This window comes from Neoarius graeffei, chromosome 24 (assembly GCF_027579695.1).
Source record: "Neoarius graeffei isolate fNeoGra1 chromosome 24, fNeoGra1.pri, whole genome shotgun sequence".
Lineage (NCBI taxonomy): Eukaryota > Metazoa > Chordata > Actinopteri > Siluriformes > Ariidae > Neoarius > Neoarius graeffei.
This window is the reverse complement of record NC_083592.1, coordinates 23,581,117-23,593,449: the sequence shown is the minus strand read 5'-3', so window position 1 is coordinate 23,593,449 and position 12,333 is coordinate 23,581,117. Positions and strand designations below refer to the sequence as shown.

Sequence of the window (12,333 nt, the reverse complement as noted above, 5' to 3'; positions counted from 1 at the left end):
AGCCTCATGCACATGAAATTGATAGAACATTTTTTCAATGTCACACATCAGAGCAACAGGGTGTTGTCGAAAGCAAATGAGAACACCACTCAACTTGTTCAACATGTCAGGACCAGAGAGAAGGTGGTCATTTAGGCTGGTTCCTTTGTATCTGGCAGAGCAATCAAACACTACACGAAGCTTTTCTGGCTTCTTTGAATGATGAACACCATGATGGGGAATGTACCATCTCTCACCTTCACTCCCACCATCTTCAACCTGCTCTGCATCTCCCTTCTCGATTACCTCCTCCATGAACTCGACATACTACTCCTTATACCTTTCGTCCCATTGCAGTTTCCTTTTCAGGTGGTTGAGGTGTATCATGGCTGAGTCTTTGTTGTCCGGCAAGCTAGGTCTGTTTTTAAAGGGCGGGGGCATTTCATAGTGGCCATGCATGTTTTTCCGTATACCCTTATCTAGCTTGTGGAGGAAGGCGATGTCGTCTTGTGACACTGCTTTGCTGACTTCACTGCCATCCTTGAAGTCAGATTCTAGAATGCGAATAGCATCGGCAAGAGTTACCAGAGGCAGATCTTTAACTGTGATTTTGTGACACAGGTGACTTGTGCTCAACGGATCATGGCCTTGGGATGAGCGCCCCACAATAGTCCATCCCAAGTCTGTCTGTATTGCACAGGGTTCCTCATCTCCTCCTAGGATGACCTGCCTTGGTGCCATGGCTCTGGCAGTTGTAGCCTATAAGAAGTCCTACTTCACAGTCCTTTAATGGTTGGATTTCATCTGCTATTTCTCTGAGATGACTCCATCGTTTAGCCATCTCACAAGTGGGAATGTGAGCATGGTTAACAGGTATGCAGTCCTTCATGTAGGCAACTGGAAGATCAACCTGAATAGCAGAAATGTATCCTCTTACATGAAGGCTGGAGACTCTCACTTGGGAGAACTGTGTTTTTTCCCACTCATGGTGATCAACTTCACTGGATACTTGTCAGCAATTAGACTGTCGCTCACTTCTTGGTCGACAAATGTTGTATCGATTTGAGTGTCGAGTAGAGCATAGACAAGCTTCTCAGCTGTTGAATTGTTTTTAGTTGACACCCACACTGGTATTACCATCGATGTATAGGGTGAGCCTACGCCTGCTACACTGAGTGACGTTGCAGCAGCAGCATTTGGATTCATCCCTGTTTCAGATGAAGACCTTTCCTTTCCATAGTTGTGATCATGGAGGACTGTAGGATGCCTTCCTTTGCAGTTGTCACAGAAGTGACGATGACGACAGTCTTTTGCGCTGTGTCCAGATTTTAAGCATCCGTAGCATAATTTCTTCCTTTACATAGTTCCGTCGTTCTGCCAACAACCTCTCTGTGAACTTGGGACATGCATGAAGTTGGTGTCTGTTATCTTGACATAGGATGCATGGAGTTTTAGCCCTTTTCTGGTCTAATCTTTGATTTGTGTTGTCTGTAGCTGTGTGAGTGGTGAGAAAGCTGGCCTTGTTTCTCTTTGTGTCTCTGGGATTTTTCTTCTCAGTGTTAGAGTCTGACGAACGAAGAGCATGAAGCGATGTAATTGGATTGCAGGCAATCTCAGCTTCAGTTGACATGAATGTTGCAAAGTCCTTGAAACCTGGAAATTCTTGCTTCTCGTTCAGGCTTTGGGTGACTTGTCGGTTCCAGCGTGAAGCTGCCCAGTCTGGTAGTTTATGGGCAAGCTTCTGATTCTCCTCACAGTCATTTAGTATGTCAAGACCCTTGACATGGGGCATGGCATCTTGACAGGCATTCAGAAAATCTGAGAAGTTTGAGTCCTTGAACATCCTTAGGTTGAATCCTTGGCCAATTGGTGAGCTTCTCTCCGAATGCTTGCTGAATGGCGAATGGCTGGCCAAAGCAACGATTCAGCTTATTCCAGGCCTCCCAATAGGCTTCATCATCATTCCGGTAGAAAGTGCCTTCTAGAACCTAGCGTGCCGGACCACCAACATATTTCTTCAGATAGAGTTTTTCCAACTGGTGTGATTGCTCTTTGGTCAATGAGTGAGGTAAACGCTGCTTTCCATTCAATGAACCGTGTTGCATCACCATTGAAGAAAAATGGCTCTGGAACAGGGAGCCTATTTAAGGCTATGCTGTCTTGAAAGACCCGAGCAAGAGAGGAAGCATCTGTGTGAGGGGATGTTGCAACATGAGATAGAGGGACTGCAGTTTCAGGCACGTTCTTTGTTTCCTTGTTCCTTTCATCGTTAATGCAGTCAGCAGCTTCACATTCCGTCTCTTTATTGTATATATCTTTAGCTTAGCTTGAGCTGCCTGCACTTCCTTCACTGCCTGCAATCACTCCAACTCATGCCTTTGTGCCTCCAAAGCCTTCCATTGCTGTTCCTCTAACTCTTGGATGACTTCTCTTTGTCTTTCTTCTGCCTCCATCATTTCATAATTTGCTTCTTTCACTGCTAGCTCTGCAGCTGCATCTGCATGCTTGGCTGCCATGGACGAAGCTGTAGAGTGTTGGTCAGACTTGCTGTGACTTGTCAAGGAAGCAGCAGATCCATAGACAGACTTTGCATAGTCACGGTGGAGCAGTTCATGAAGGCGGCATCTTTCCATGTCCTCATTAAACTCACCTTCTTTGTCTATTGCTCTGCCGTAGGCAATGGTGATGATTTCTGTGGTAACTGATTCGCAAGTGTCAACTCTTCTTCTCACGTCAGTGGAAGGTGTGGCAAGATCTCGAATTCCAAAATACAGATTAATTTTATCTTCCTTAACTTTCTTAAGCTCTTCAGTGAGAGGCTAAAGCTCACTCTCTGGCATGTACATCTTCAGCTGATCTCTTGCTTTGCGTATGTCAAGCTTCCATTTTTCGTACATGGAGAGCAGACGTTTCTCCCTTTTCTTGGCCTCTTCATCTGATAGCACACGCATTTTCTCTGTCGGGTTCCGTGCACGTTCAGAGCATCGAGGCCCTTCAGGTCAGGTGTCTCAGATACAACTTCCACTGAGTGGAGCTCACTCTGGAAGTCTTCAACTTTGTGCTGGGAACCAGGCATCTGCTCCACTGTCTCCTTGAGGCTACTTGACTTTGACATTATCAACTCAATTTGAAATTATTAAGTCAGAAGAAACCCCTTAACAAGTATGATCAAACCTTTGCAATAAACAGAAAGTTGCTGTAGATATCCAGACAAGTATTACAATAAAAGGCAAACCTTAAAGTACTTGAAATGCAAAATGCAAATATCAGAATACAAGCATGAACAACTAGCAGAGCTGCATTAATGTGCATACACTCAAACAACTGTAAATGTCCAGGTAAGTACTGTAATGAACACACTTATCAAAGTACTTGGTATGCAAAAAATATAAAATGTCCTTAATAAAAAAATTAAGAAAAAAGTCCATGTGAATGTGTCCATGTGTGAGTGTAAGCAACAGTTTCTTTCCTTTGCTGTAGATGAGCAGGTGAGTATGAAAAGTTCACTGGTTCAGTCTAAAAGGGCTGTTCATGTAGAGCTCACCTTGCTGCAGTCTGTAGACTGTGTAATATAGGTGTATACTCAGTTCTGCTTCAATATCAGTGAATGTGACCGTACTTGACCATTGCACTGAATCCATGAAACCGCTGCCTGGATTGCCGAAGTGGATCATGTGCTGATACTTCAGGACATGTGCATGATGAATCCATGTAGACAGCATGTGGCAAAGTAGTAGCAGCAGCTGGCACACCATAAGGACCCTCCATCATAGCCCGTCATAATGGCAACAAGTCGTCAGATCAATGAGGGCAAGCTCTTACTATAGTGAACCCCAGCCAGACAATGGTGAAACTTACTGATGTTCAAGAAGCATTTATTATGTTCAACTGTCATCTTTCATTTGAACACAAATATACTTCCTTTCCTTCACAACCTTTCTTCACAAACACCTTAAGAGCTTGTTCCCATTTCCAGCTAGGCACTTAATTATCCGTAATGAAACATTACATTGGCAGCACGGTGGTGTAGTGGTTAGCACTGTCGCCTCACAGCAAGAAGGTCCGGGTTCAAGCCCCGTGGCCGACGAGGGCCTTTCTGTGCGGAGTTTGCATGTTCTCCCTGTGTCTGCATGGGTTTCCTCCAGGTGCTCCGGTTTTCCCCACCGTCCAAAGACATGCAGGTTAGGTTAACTGGTGACTCTAAATTGACCGTGAATGTGAATGGTTGTCTGTGTCTATGTGTCAGCCCTGTGAGGACCTGGCGACTTGTCCAGGGTGTACCCCACCTTTCGGCTGTAGTCAGCTGGGATAGGCTCCAGCTTGCCTGCGACCCTGTAGAACAGGATAAAGCGGCTACAGATAATGAGATGAGATGAGAGACATTGCAAAGCAATGTCTTCAAAACACCTTTTTCTTCCGTACACTTCAATTAGCTGCTGTTCATGTGTGAACACTTATGAACAAGTTGCTGACTCTCAAATGAGGAGTACACCAGAAGGGCTTCAAAATAAAAGACCCAAAAACGAAAAAGGCACTAACAAAATAAAACTTACAGGAAGTAGTTAACCTGCTTATATACCATCAATAAGAGTCATTTACATTTGGAGGGGAAAAAAAGTGTGTTGAATACTTGAACTATTTTTCACACTGTATTATTGTTTTATTTTTCTCTGTGAGGTATTTGAATGTTTTGCTGATAATTTGATGAACTCTTGGACATCGCTTAAACACAGCTGTAGTATGCGCTCTCATTTTTTGTAGTTTTGTGTGTGTTTAGTGTACAAATGAGCAAATGAATGAATGAATGAGGCTAGAGAATTGAAGAGGTCAGAGGACAGGAGAGCTTGAATGGGTGTAACTGGTGGAAACTCAGGAAATGGTTGTGCTTACAGTCTTTGCAAATCAGAATTGAGTTTATTGCCAAGTACATTCTCACAAGGAATTTGCTTTGGGGATTGGTGCTTGAACAGTGAAGATAAAAGAATTTAAAAATAGAAAACAGTAGTAATATGAATGGAATAAAAAAAGCATAAGATCCCATTTGTAAATTAATTCATATATTTAATTTATATTCTACATATGAATTCATTAAATATATGAATTAAAAAGAACTAGAGACCAGAGGTTTAAGCTGCGACACGTGGAACATGGGGTGGATGCATCACATGGTGAGTGGTAGTGCCAGTCTGACGGAACATGGGTTGATTACCTTTTTGATGAGGAAGGGTCCTAGATACCTGGAAGCCAGCTTGCGGGAGACGGTTCTGAGTGGCAGATGGTGTGTGGAGAGCATGACTCGTTGCCCCACCCGATAAGTGGGCGCCTTAGAGCGGCATTTGTTAGCCTGCCTCTTGGATGCTAGGGCGGAGTGAATGAGTTTTCTCCGGGCCAATGCCCACGTCCTCCTGCAGTGGCATATGAAGATCTGGGCAGAGGGTATGGCGCACTGGAAGGGTGAGAGACCTGTGGCAGATGAAGGAAGAATGTTATGAGCGTACTCAATCCAGGGTAGGTACTTACTCCAATAACTGGCATCCCTGGATGCCATCCACCTGAGTGCAACCTCCAAAGCCTGGTTGTCACAGATAATGATGACAGGAAGTAATGGATGATTAGCGGGGGACTGGTTCTGAGCGTTGCCCACCAGGGCCCCTTGATTCACTGGTGGGCTCGTCCTTTTAGTGGGTGGGCTCAGCAGATGTGTCCCAGCTGACCGCAGTAGAAGTATTCTGTTTTTTTTTAAAAAATTATTATTAAAAGGCACATCGAGTTTAGTCCTGCCTTGGCCAGTGCATTCTGAAAGTATGTTTCAGTCTATAGCCAACAATGCATGTTATTGCAGATCATATCTTTCCACACAAACTAAAGGTGCAGATGCCACCTTTTTCATGGCTGAATCGTGCAGATCCGATTTTTTTTTTAGGGGGGGCGTTGGAGTGTCTGAATAATTTCATCAGAGTAAATTCTGTATTAAAATTACTAAATAAGCAAATGTCGTTAGTCCATGAAACATAGGAAGTATAAGTATGAGAAGAAAACAGTAAATAAGAAAGCTGCGCACGTTTTCGCGGAAGCTGTGCAAATGTACGCAGCTTTCTGATTTACTGTTTTCTTCTCATACTTATACTTCCTGTTTCATGGACTAACAGCATTTGCTTATTTAGTAATTTTAATACAGAATTTACTCTGATGAAATTATTCAGACACTCCAACGCCCCCCCCCCAAAAAAAAAATCGGATCTGCATGATTCAGCCGTGAAAAAGGCGGCATCTGCACCTTTAGTTTGTGTGGAAAGATATGATCTGCAATAACATGCATTGTTGGCTATAGACCGAAACATACTTTCAGAATGCGCTGGCCAAGGCAGGACTAAACTCGATGTGCCTTTTAATAATAATTTAAAAAAAAACAGAATAGTAATTTGTAAGCTAAAAAGCTTGTGTCTACACTTTTCTTTCGCCGAGTGGCAGCGGGAGGGCGGGAATGGGTGTTTCTGATTTGTCAGCTGTCTTCAACTGGGGTGGGAGGGTGGGACATGACTGAATGGGTGTTTCTGATTTGTCAGCTGTCGTCCTTACACCGCATGGCATGCCCCAAGCGTTTACAACACAGAATTCCAGGTTCTCCGCTTCAAAATCGGCAGCTTCAAAATTATTGATTTTTTTTTAACTGACAACCAAAAAAAAATTAACCGGTTGACGTTGATTCGGTCAACCACCGGTCAAACGGTCATCGGTTAACATCCCTAATTACAACAGGGGGACATTAAGCTACATTGCTGTTTTGCTTGTGAATAACACAAAGTTATTTGCTATTTATTGATGTTATTTGTAATAAAATATGCTGTAAACACTATTGAACATCATACCACAGGCTATACAACTAATTTCAAAGGAACATGATATGAAAAGTAGAATATACTTAAATATTTCTTGCAACGATTGCATGATGATCAGAATGGTCACCAGAAATATGTGGACTGAGTTTCCCAAAACTCAGTTTCTCCCATTGCAGCCCAAAGATCATTGTTAAAGTATCACATTAAATATCATTTGATCTTAACCAATTATGCCTTAAGGGAAACTTGGCCCTATTTAATATCTTATTTAAAATATCATTGTAACTGTCCTGTTCTGTTTTGTCTCTATCTCAGGGCTTACTTGGATGTGAAGGAGTTGAAAGAAACTTTGCATCTGGATGGCTCCACACACCTGAACATCTTTTTTGCCAATGCCACTGATGAAGACCTAGCAGGCGAAGCCACATGGCCTTGGGATAAAGATGCCTTAACACATTTAGGTAAATAGTAGTAACTGGACAAAATAGTTCCAGTTTGTTCCTTTAGCTGATGTGATTCAGTTCAATTAAGTTATACATGTCATGGTTTCATTATCCTTTTTTTCTGTCTGTTTTTGAGGTGGGATCGTGCTGAATCCCTTGTTCTATGGCACTTTTGGCCACACGCACACCATGATCCATGAGATTGGCCACAGCCTTGGACTGTACCATGTCTTCAGGGGGATTTCAGAAATAGAGTCGTGCAATGATGCTTGTCTAGAGACAGAACCCTCATTAGAGACTGGGGACCTGTGTGCTGATACAAACCCCACACCGAAGTACAAATACTGCAGAGATCCGGAGCATGGAAATGACACATGTGGCCAGCGGCTCTTCAAGCACACACCATTTAGAAATTATATGAGTTATGCTGGTGAGAATGAAACGTAAATGCTCTGCACTGGCCAGAAATAAAACTATTTCCATATAGATACATACATATACTCATATTCTTCAGTAACTACCCCTCACCAGCTCCTGCACTGACTAGTCATGTAATGAGAATGATTCAGGTGACATTATTTTCTTGATCTTTGAGCCATTGTCAAAAGAAAGAAAGAAAGAAAGAAAGAAAGAAAGAAAGCACAAATTTATTCATCACACACTTGTGAAATTCCTCTCTGCATTTAACCCATCTGAAGCAGTGAACACACACATGCACATACATGAGCAATGAGCACACACACATACCCAGAGCAGTGGGCAGCCATGCTAACAGCGCCCAGGGAGCAGTTGGGAGTTAGGAGCCTCGCTCAAGGGCACCTTAGCCCAAGGCCATCCATATTAACCTAACCTGCATGTCTTTGGACTGTGGGAGAAACTGGAGCACCCGGAGGAGGCTCTGATATTTTCAAGCATGTTTGATTTTCTCAGCAACGAATTGTGCAGTGTGAATGTGTCTGACTATTAGCAAGAGCACCTCTAAGAAATGGCCAATAAGAGCTGAAATGGAAATCAAACTCATCTGCTCTCATGCTCTGTAAGTCCCTGTATTCAGTTTTAATCCATCTACTTGTGGGGAAGAGCAAGAATAAAATGTAAGCCCAGTAGTAATGTTTCTATTAGACATTATTTGACATGTCGTACAGAAATGGTTGTTAGGAACAGCAAAAATGAAAACACAAAGGACATGATTCCTGGTGATGCATAGTAGAAAAAAATAGTCTTTTGCACTATACTTTCATCCATTATCTGTAGCCGCTTATCCTGTACAGGCAAGCTGGAGCCTATCCTAGCTGACTATGGGCGAGAGGTGGGGTACACCCTGGACAAGTCACCAGATCATCGCAGGGCTGACACATAGATACAAAAAAACATTCAAATCTACAGTCAATTTAGAGCCACCAGTTAGCCTAACCTGCATGTCTTTAGACTGTGGGGGAAACCAGAACACCCAGAGGAAACCCATGCAGACAGGGGGAAAACATGCAAACTCCACACAGAAAGGCCCTTGTCAGCTGCTTGTCTTGAACCCAGAACCTTCTTGCTGTGAGGCGACAGTGCTAACCACTACACCACCATGCCTTGAACTATACTTAAAGCAGATATGCAGAACCTTTATTTTTAAATAAAGGTTTGAGTGGATAGTATCTCCATCCTTGACTCTTGTATGCTGCATAAATGGGAATTTAAAAATATATATTTTTGAGAGTTAAAATCGACTGTAAAGTTGGCATTCAAGCTTCCCCGCTGATCCAGCTATGCCTGAGTGTGTGACGTCACAGAGGTAACCGGTTTTAAGGCCGAGGCCTTTGACAGCTATAGAGAGCGTGCACGTGATGTCACGAGGTCACGTGATATTTGTTTATCTGCCATCTTGGACGGCATGGCTGCGCATAGAACTTAGACGAACCCGTTCTAATTATCAAGTGTGTGGGAGTAGATCTTTCAAGAATGGTTATATCTTGTTCAGCATTTGGTTGTTCAGCATAGACAGGGCCAAAAGGAGAGCCTGTCATTTTATAGATTCCCCGCAGACGAGGAGAGACGCGCAAAATGGGTGTCCACTGTGCGAAGAGAAAACTGGTACCCCAGTTCTATCAGCCGAATTTGTAGTAAACACTTCATATCAGGTAGGTGTAATCTTCTAATACATTTATATCTGATATTGAATAATAATTCTGCACAGATAAAGATAGCGGTGATTTGTGATTTTTTTTTTCAGACAAAAACATACATATTTACAACCCTGTCATTATCTGGAACTGAGTTTAGATTTCGAACATTCTTTCGATAAAACGTCTTGCATAGTCTCTTTATGATAAACGTCTTAATGCCACTTACCCGTGAGGTTATCAAGTAGATATTCTTCTTCGGAACCTTCCAGAGGTATTAGTTGGGATACCCATCCCGCAACAAAATATTTATAAGCTTCCAGGCTCTTGTAAGGTTTGAGGGCTTTGCCAGTGTAACACGATTCATGATTAACAAGAAAATTGTAAATGTCTTGGTAGGCCAGATCGGGCAAATCTCCAGCACCGCAGCTCCGAATTTCCCTGAACAAGGATTGCGGCAAGTTGTACGGATCTGCAATCCCCAACCTGGAACACTTTTCCACGTAACGCTGCCTCACGTCACCTTCAAGATGCTGAACAAACTTAGACAAGTTGTTGCGTGATGTAGATGGGGTATTTTCCGAATTTTCTTGGGGATTACTCCCTGGATCCATTATGCTCACGCAAGGTAAACAATCCTGAAGCTGTCCAATATGGCGGAGTAAACACGGACGGGTCACGTGACTGCACATCCTCTATAGATAGGGTGACCAGATTTCCCTAGTCTGAAACCGGGACACTTTTGCGCGTGACCATGCTCATGCACGCACACCTTTTTTTTACGTAAATGTGACACTCAGAGAGGTGCTCTTATCATTTTGTTAAAGCTCACATTTATCAACATCTCACATGAAATAAAACAAACAGGCATTTTGTTATCTAGTAGCATAGTGGTATACAGATCAGTTAAATTATGGTCAGACAACAGATTTTGTAATGGCTGAGAATAGGCCAGGCTATGTCCATAGGCCAAATTTAAACTGATTTATTTCACCTGTTTGTGAGAACACCAAGAAAAATGCATATGTACATATAGGCTATATCTCTAAAATTGTATGCACTATAGCATGAACTTAAAAAGTAGATATGTGACCTCAACATTATAGCCTAGGTCAGAATCAACCTTACTAACCATTCCCCACAACTGAATGAATAAAGCAAGAAGATGTGTACAAAAGTGAACACTTTAATGGAAGGTGAAGCTGTTCAACACAGCAATATGGCCAAACTGTCAGAATGGTATGTTAAACAGAAAAAAAAAGAGACAAGTGATTTGAGAATATACACTCGAACAAAACAGCAATAAAGGAGGAGAGGAGCGACAGCCCGAGGAAAGCCCCCACAGGAGCGCACAGCATTTGCAACATAGGCTACCTGTTACGACCCCATATTTTTCTTGTTTGATTTGCCTTTGTTTTGTGTTTTACTCTTGCAGATCCTGTGGGTGGCTGATGGGCCCAAATTACCACCACCTGGAGTCTGGTGAGAGCAGCACAGGATTGGCTAGTATTTGGTGCCCAGCCTTTAAAAGCTGTGACGTCACCCACGGGGGGAGAGAGCTTTAGCTTGCTTGCTTGTCCGCTTGTGTTTCGTTTTTTTCTTCTTTTGTACTCATTTCCTTATTTTCCTTTATGTAAATAACCCCCCCTTAAACGTTTTTGCGAGAAGTCTGTCACTTATTTTTACCACTTTTGTCTATGTCCTCATTTTTTTTTACCCCTAGACAATTTGGGGACATACCAATTGGAGGCTCGTCCAATTTTTGTTCTCGGTTTTCCCTAAATTTTTTTTGGCCGTAGTTTTTTTCTTGCTTTGTGGTGCCGTGTGCATTTTTTCTCAGATACCCACATTCGTTTGGGGTGGCGCTTGTGGACAGCATCTCTGGTGAGTTTAGCGTTTTGATTGTTTTTTGATTTGGGGAAGTGGGCTTATTGAAGCAACCCCGGGGGGAGGTACGCTGCAGGAAGTTTGACTACTGACAGATCAACTTCTTTGCGTTCAGCGTTTAAAGGGGCCTTCAATTGGTACGCTTCGAAGATATTTGAGGTTTATTTAGTTTTTGTGAATTTAGGTAGGGACCAGAGTCGCGAGGTCGCAGCGTTGCTTCCGCATTGTAGAAGTTGGCACTTTGTTTTTGTCCTACAGTTAATTTTTCTCATTGAGTTGACAGACTTCTGAATATTTTTTCCTCTTCTGTTAGAAGTGTTTTTTCTCCTGGTGCGCATCCTTACCTGTGCGCAGCTGTTGTGTCGACGCAGGTTTTTTCTCGGGTGACCTAACTTTTCCGTGGAATTTTTCTGGGGGCTTTTCTTCCTCCCATCTTCTCTATTTTTGGGCTCTGCTACAGAGCAGCATTTTGGGGGTGGAGGGGAAAGTTTCAGCTCTGGATTGCCTGACCGAGGTTATGAATTAGTTTGTGAGTTAAGTCACATTCAATTTGTTTTGGAAGCGTGCTTTAGTTAATAATCATGTTGCTGGTAGAAGAATTCGTGAAGAATCCTTCAGAAATTAGTTTGGTTTGCTGTACTAAGGACCAATTAATTGATATAGCAGAGCGTTATTCAATTAGTGTTTCAACTGAGGAAAAGAAACTTAAAAGTTATTTGTTTAAAGCTGTTCGAGCAGGCTTAGTTGAAAAAGAGATCATCTCTATTGGTGAAGGTCTAGTATCTCTGACGTCAGTGTTGTTGGGTGAGAGCAATATTTCCGATCAGGAATTTAAAATCAAGCAATCTTCTGAGACAGCGGAGTGCACTGTGAGTCGCACTGTGAAAGAAGGCGAGGTTGATAAAGAACTCGAGTTGAAAAAGTTGGAATTACAGCATGAAATGGAGTTGAAAAAATTAGAGTTTGCAGCTCATGAGAAAGACTGCGAATATCAATGGGAACAAGAGCGAGAGCAGCGTGAATTTGAAGTTTGTGTAAAAGACTGCGAATATCAACGAGAACGAGAGCAGCATG

The 12,333-nt window shown here is 42.6% G+C and overlaps 1 protein-coding gene across 5 annotated transcripts in view; it reads left to right on the top strand.

The window, feature by feature from the left end:
- The window catches only part of pappab (pregnancy-associated plasma protein A, pappalysin 1b), a 303,242-nt gene that overhangs the window by 66,902 nt on the left and 224,007 nt on the right, over nucleotides 1-12,333 (top strand). For all 5 annotated transcript variants that reach the window (XM_060906902.1, XM_060906903.1, XM_060906904.1 and 2 more), the window contains exons 3-4: nucleotides 7,134-7,279; nucleotides 7,398-7,691. In XM_060906902.1, the coding sequence (XP_060762885.1) occupies nucleotides 7,134-7,279; nucleotides 7,398-7,691 (440 nt within the window). The remainder of the gene's footprint in view (nucleotides 1-7,133; nucleotides 7,280-7,397; nucleotides 7,692-12,333) is intronic.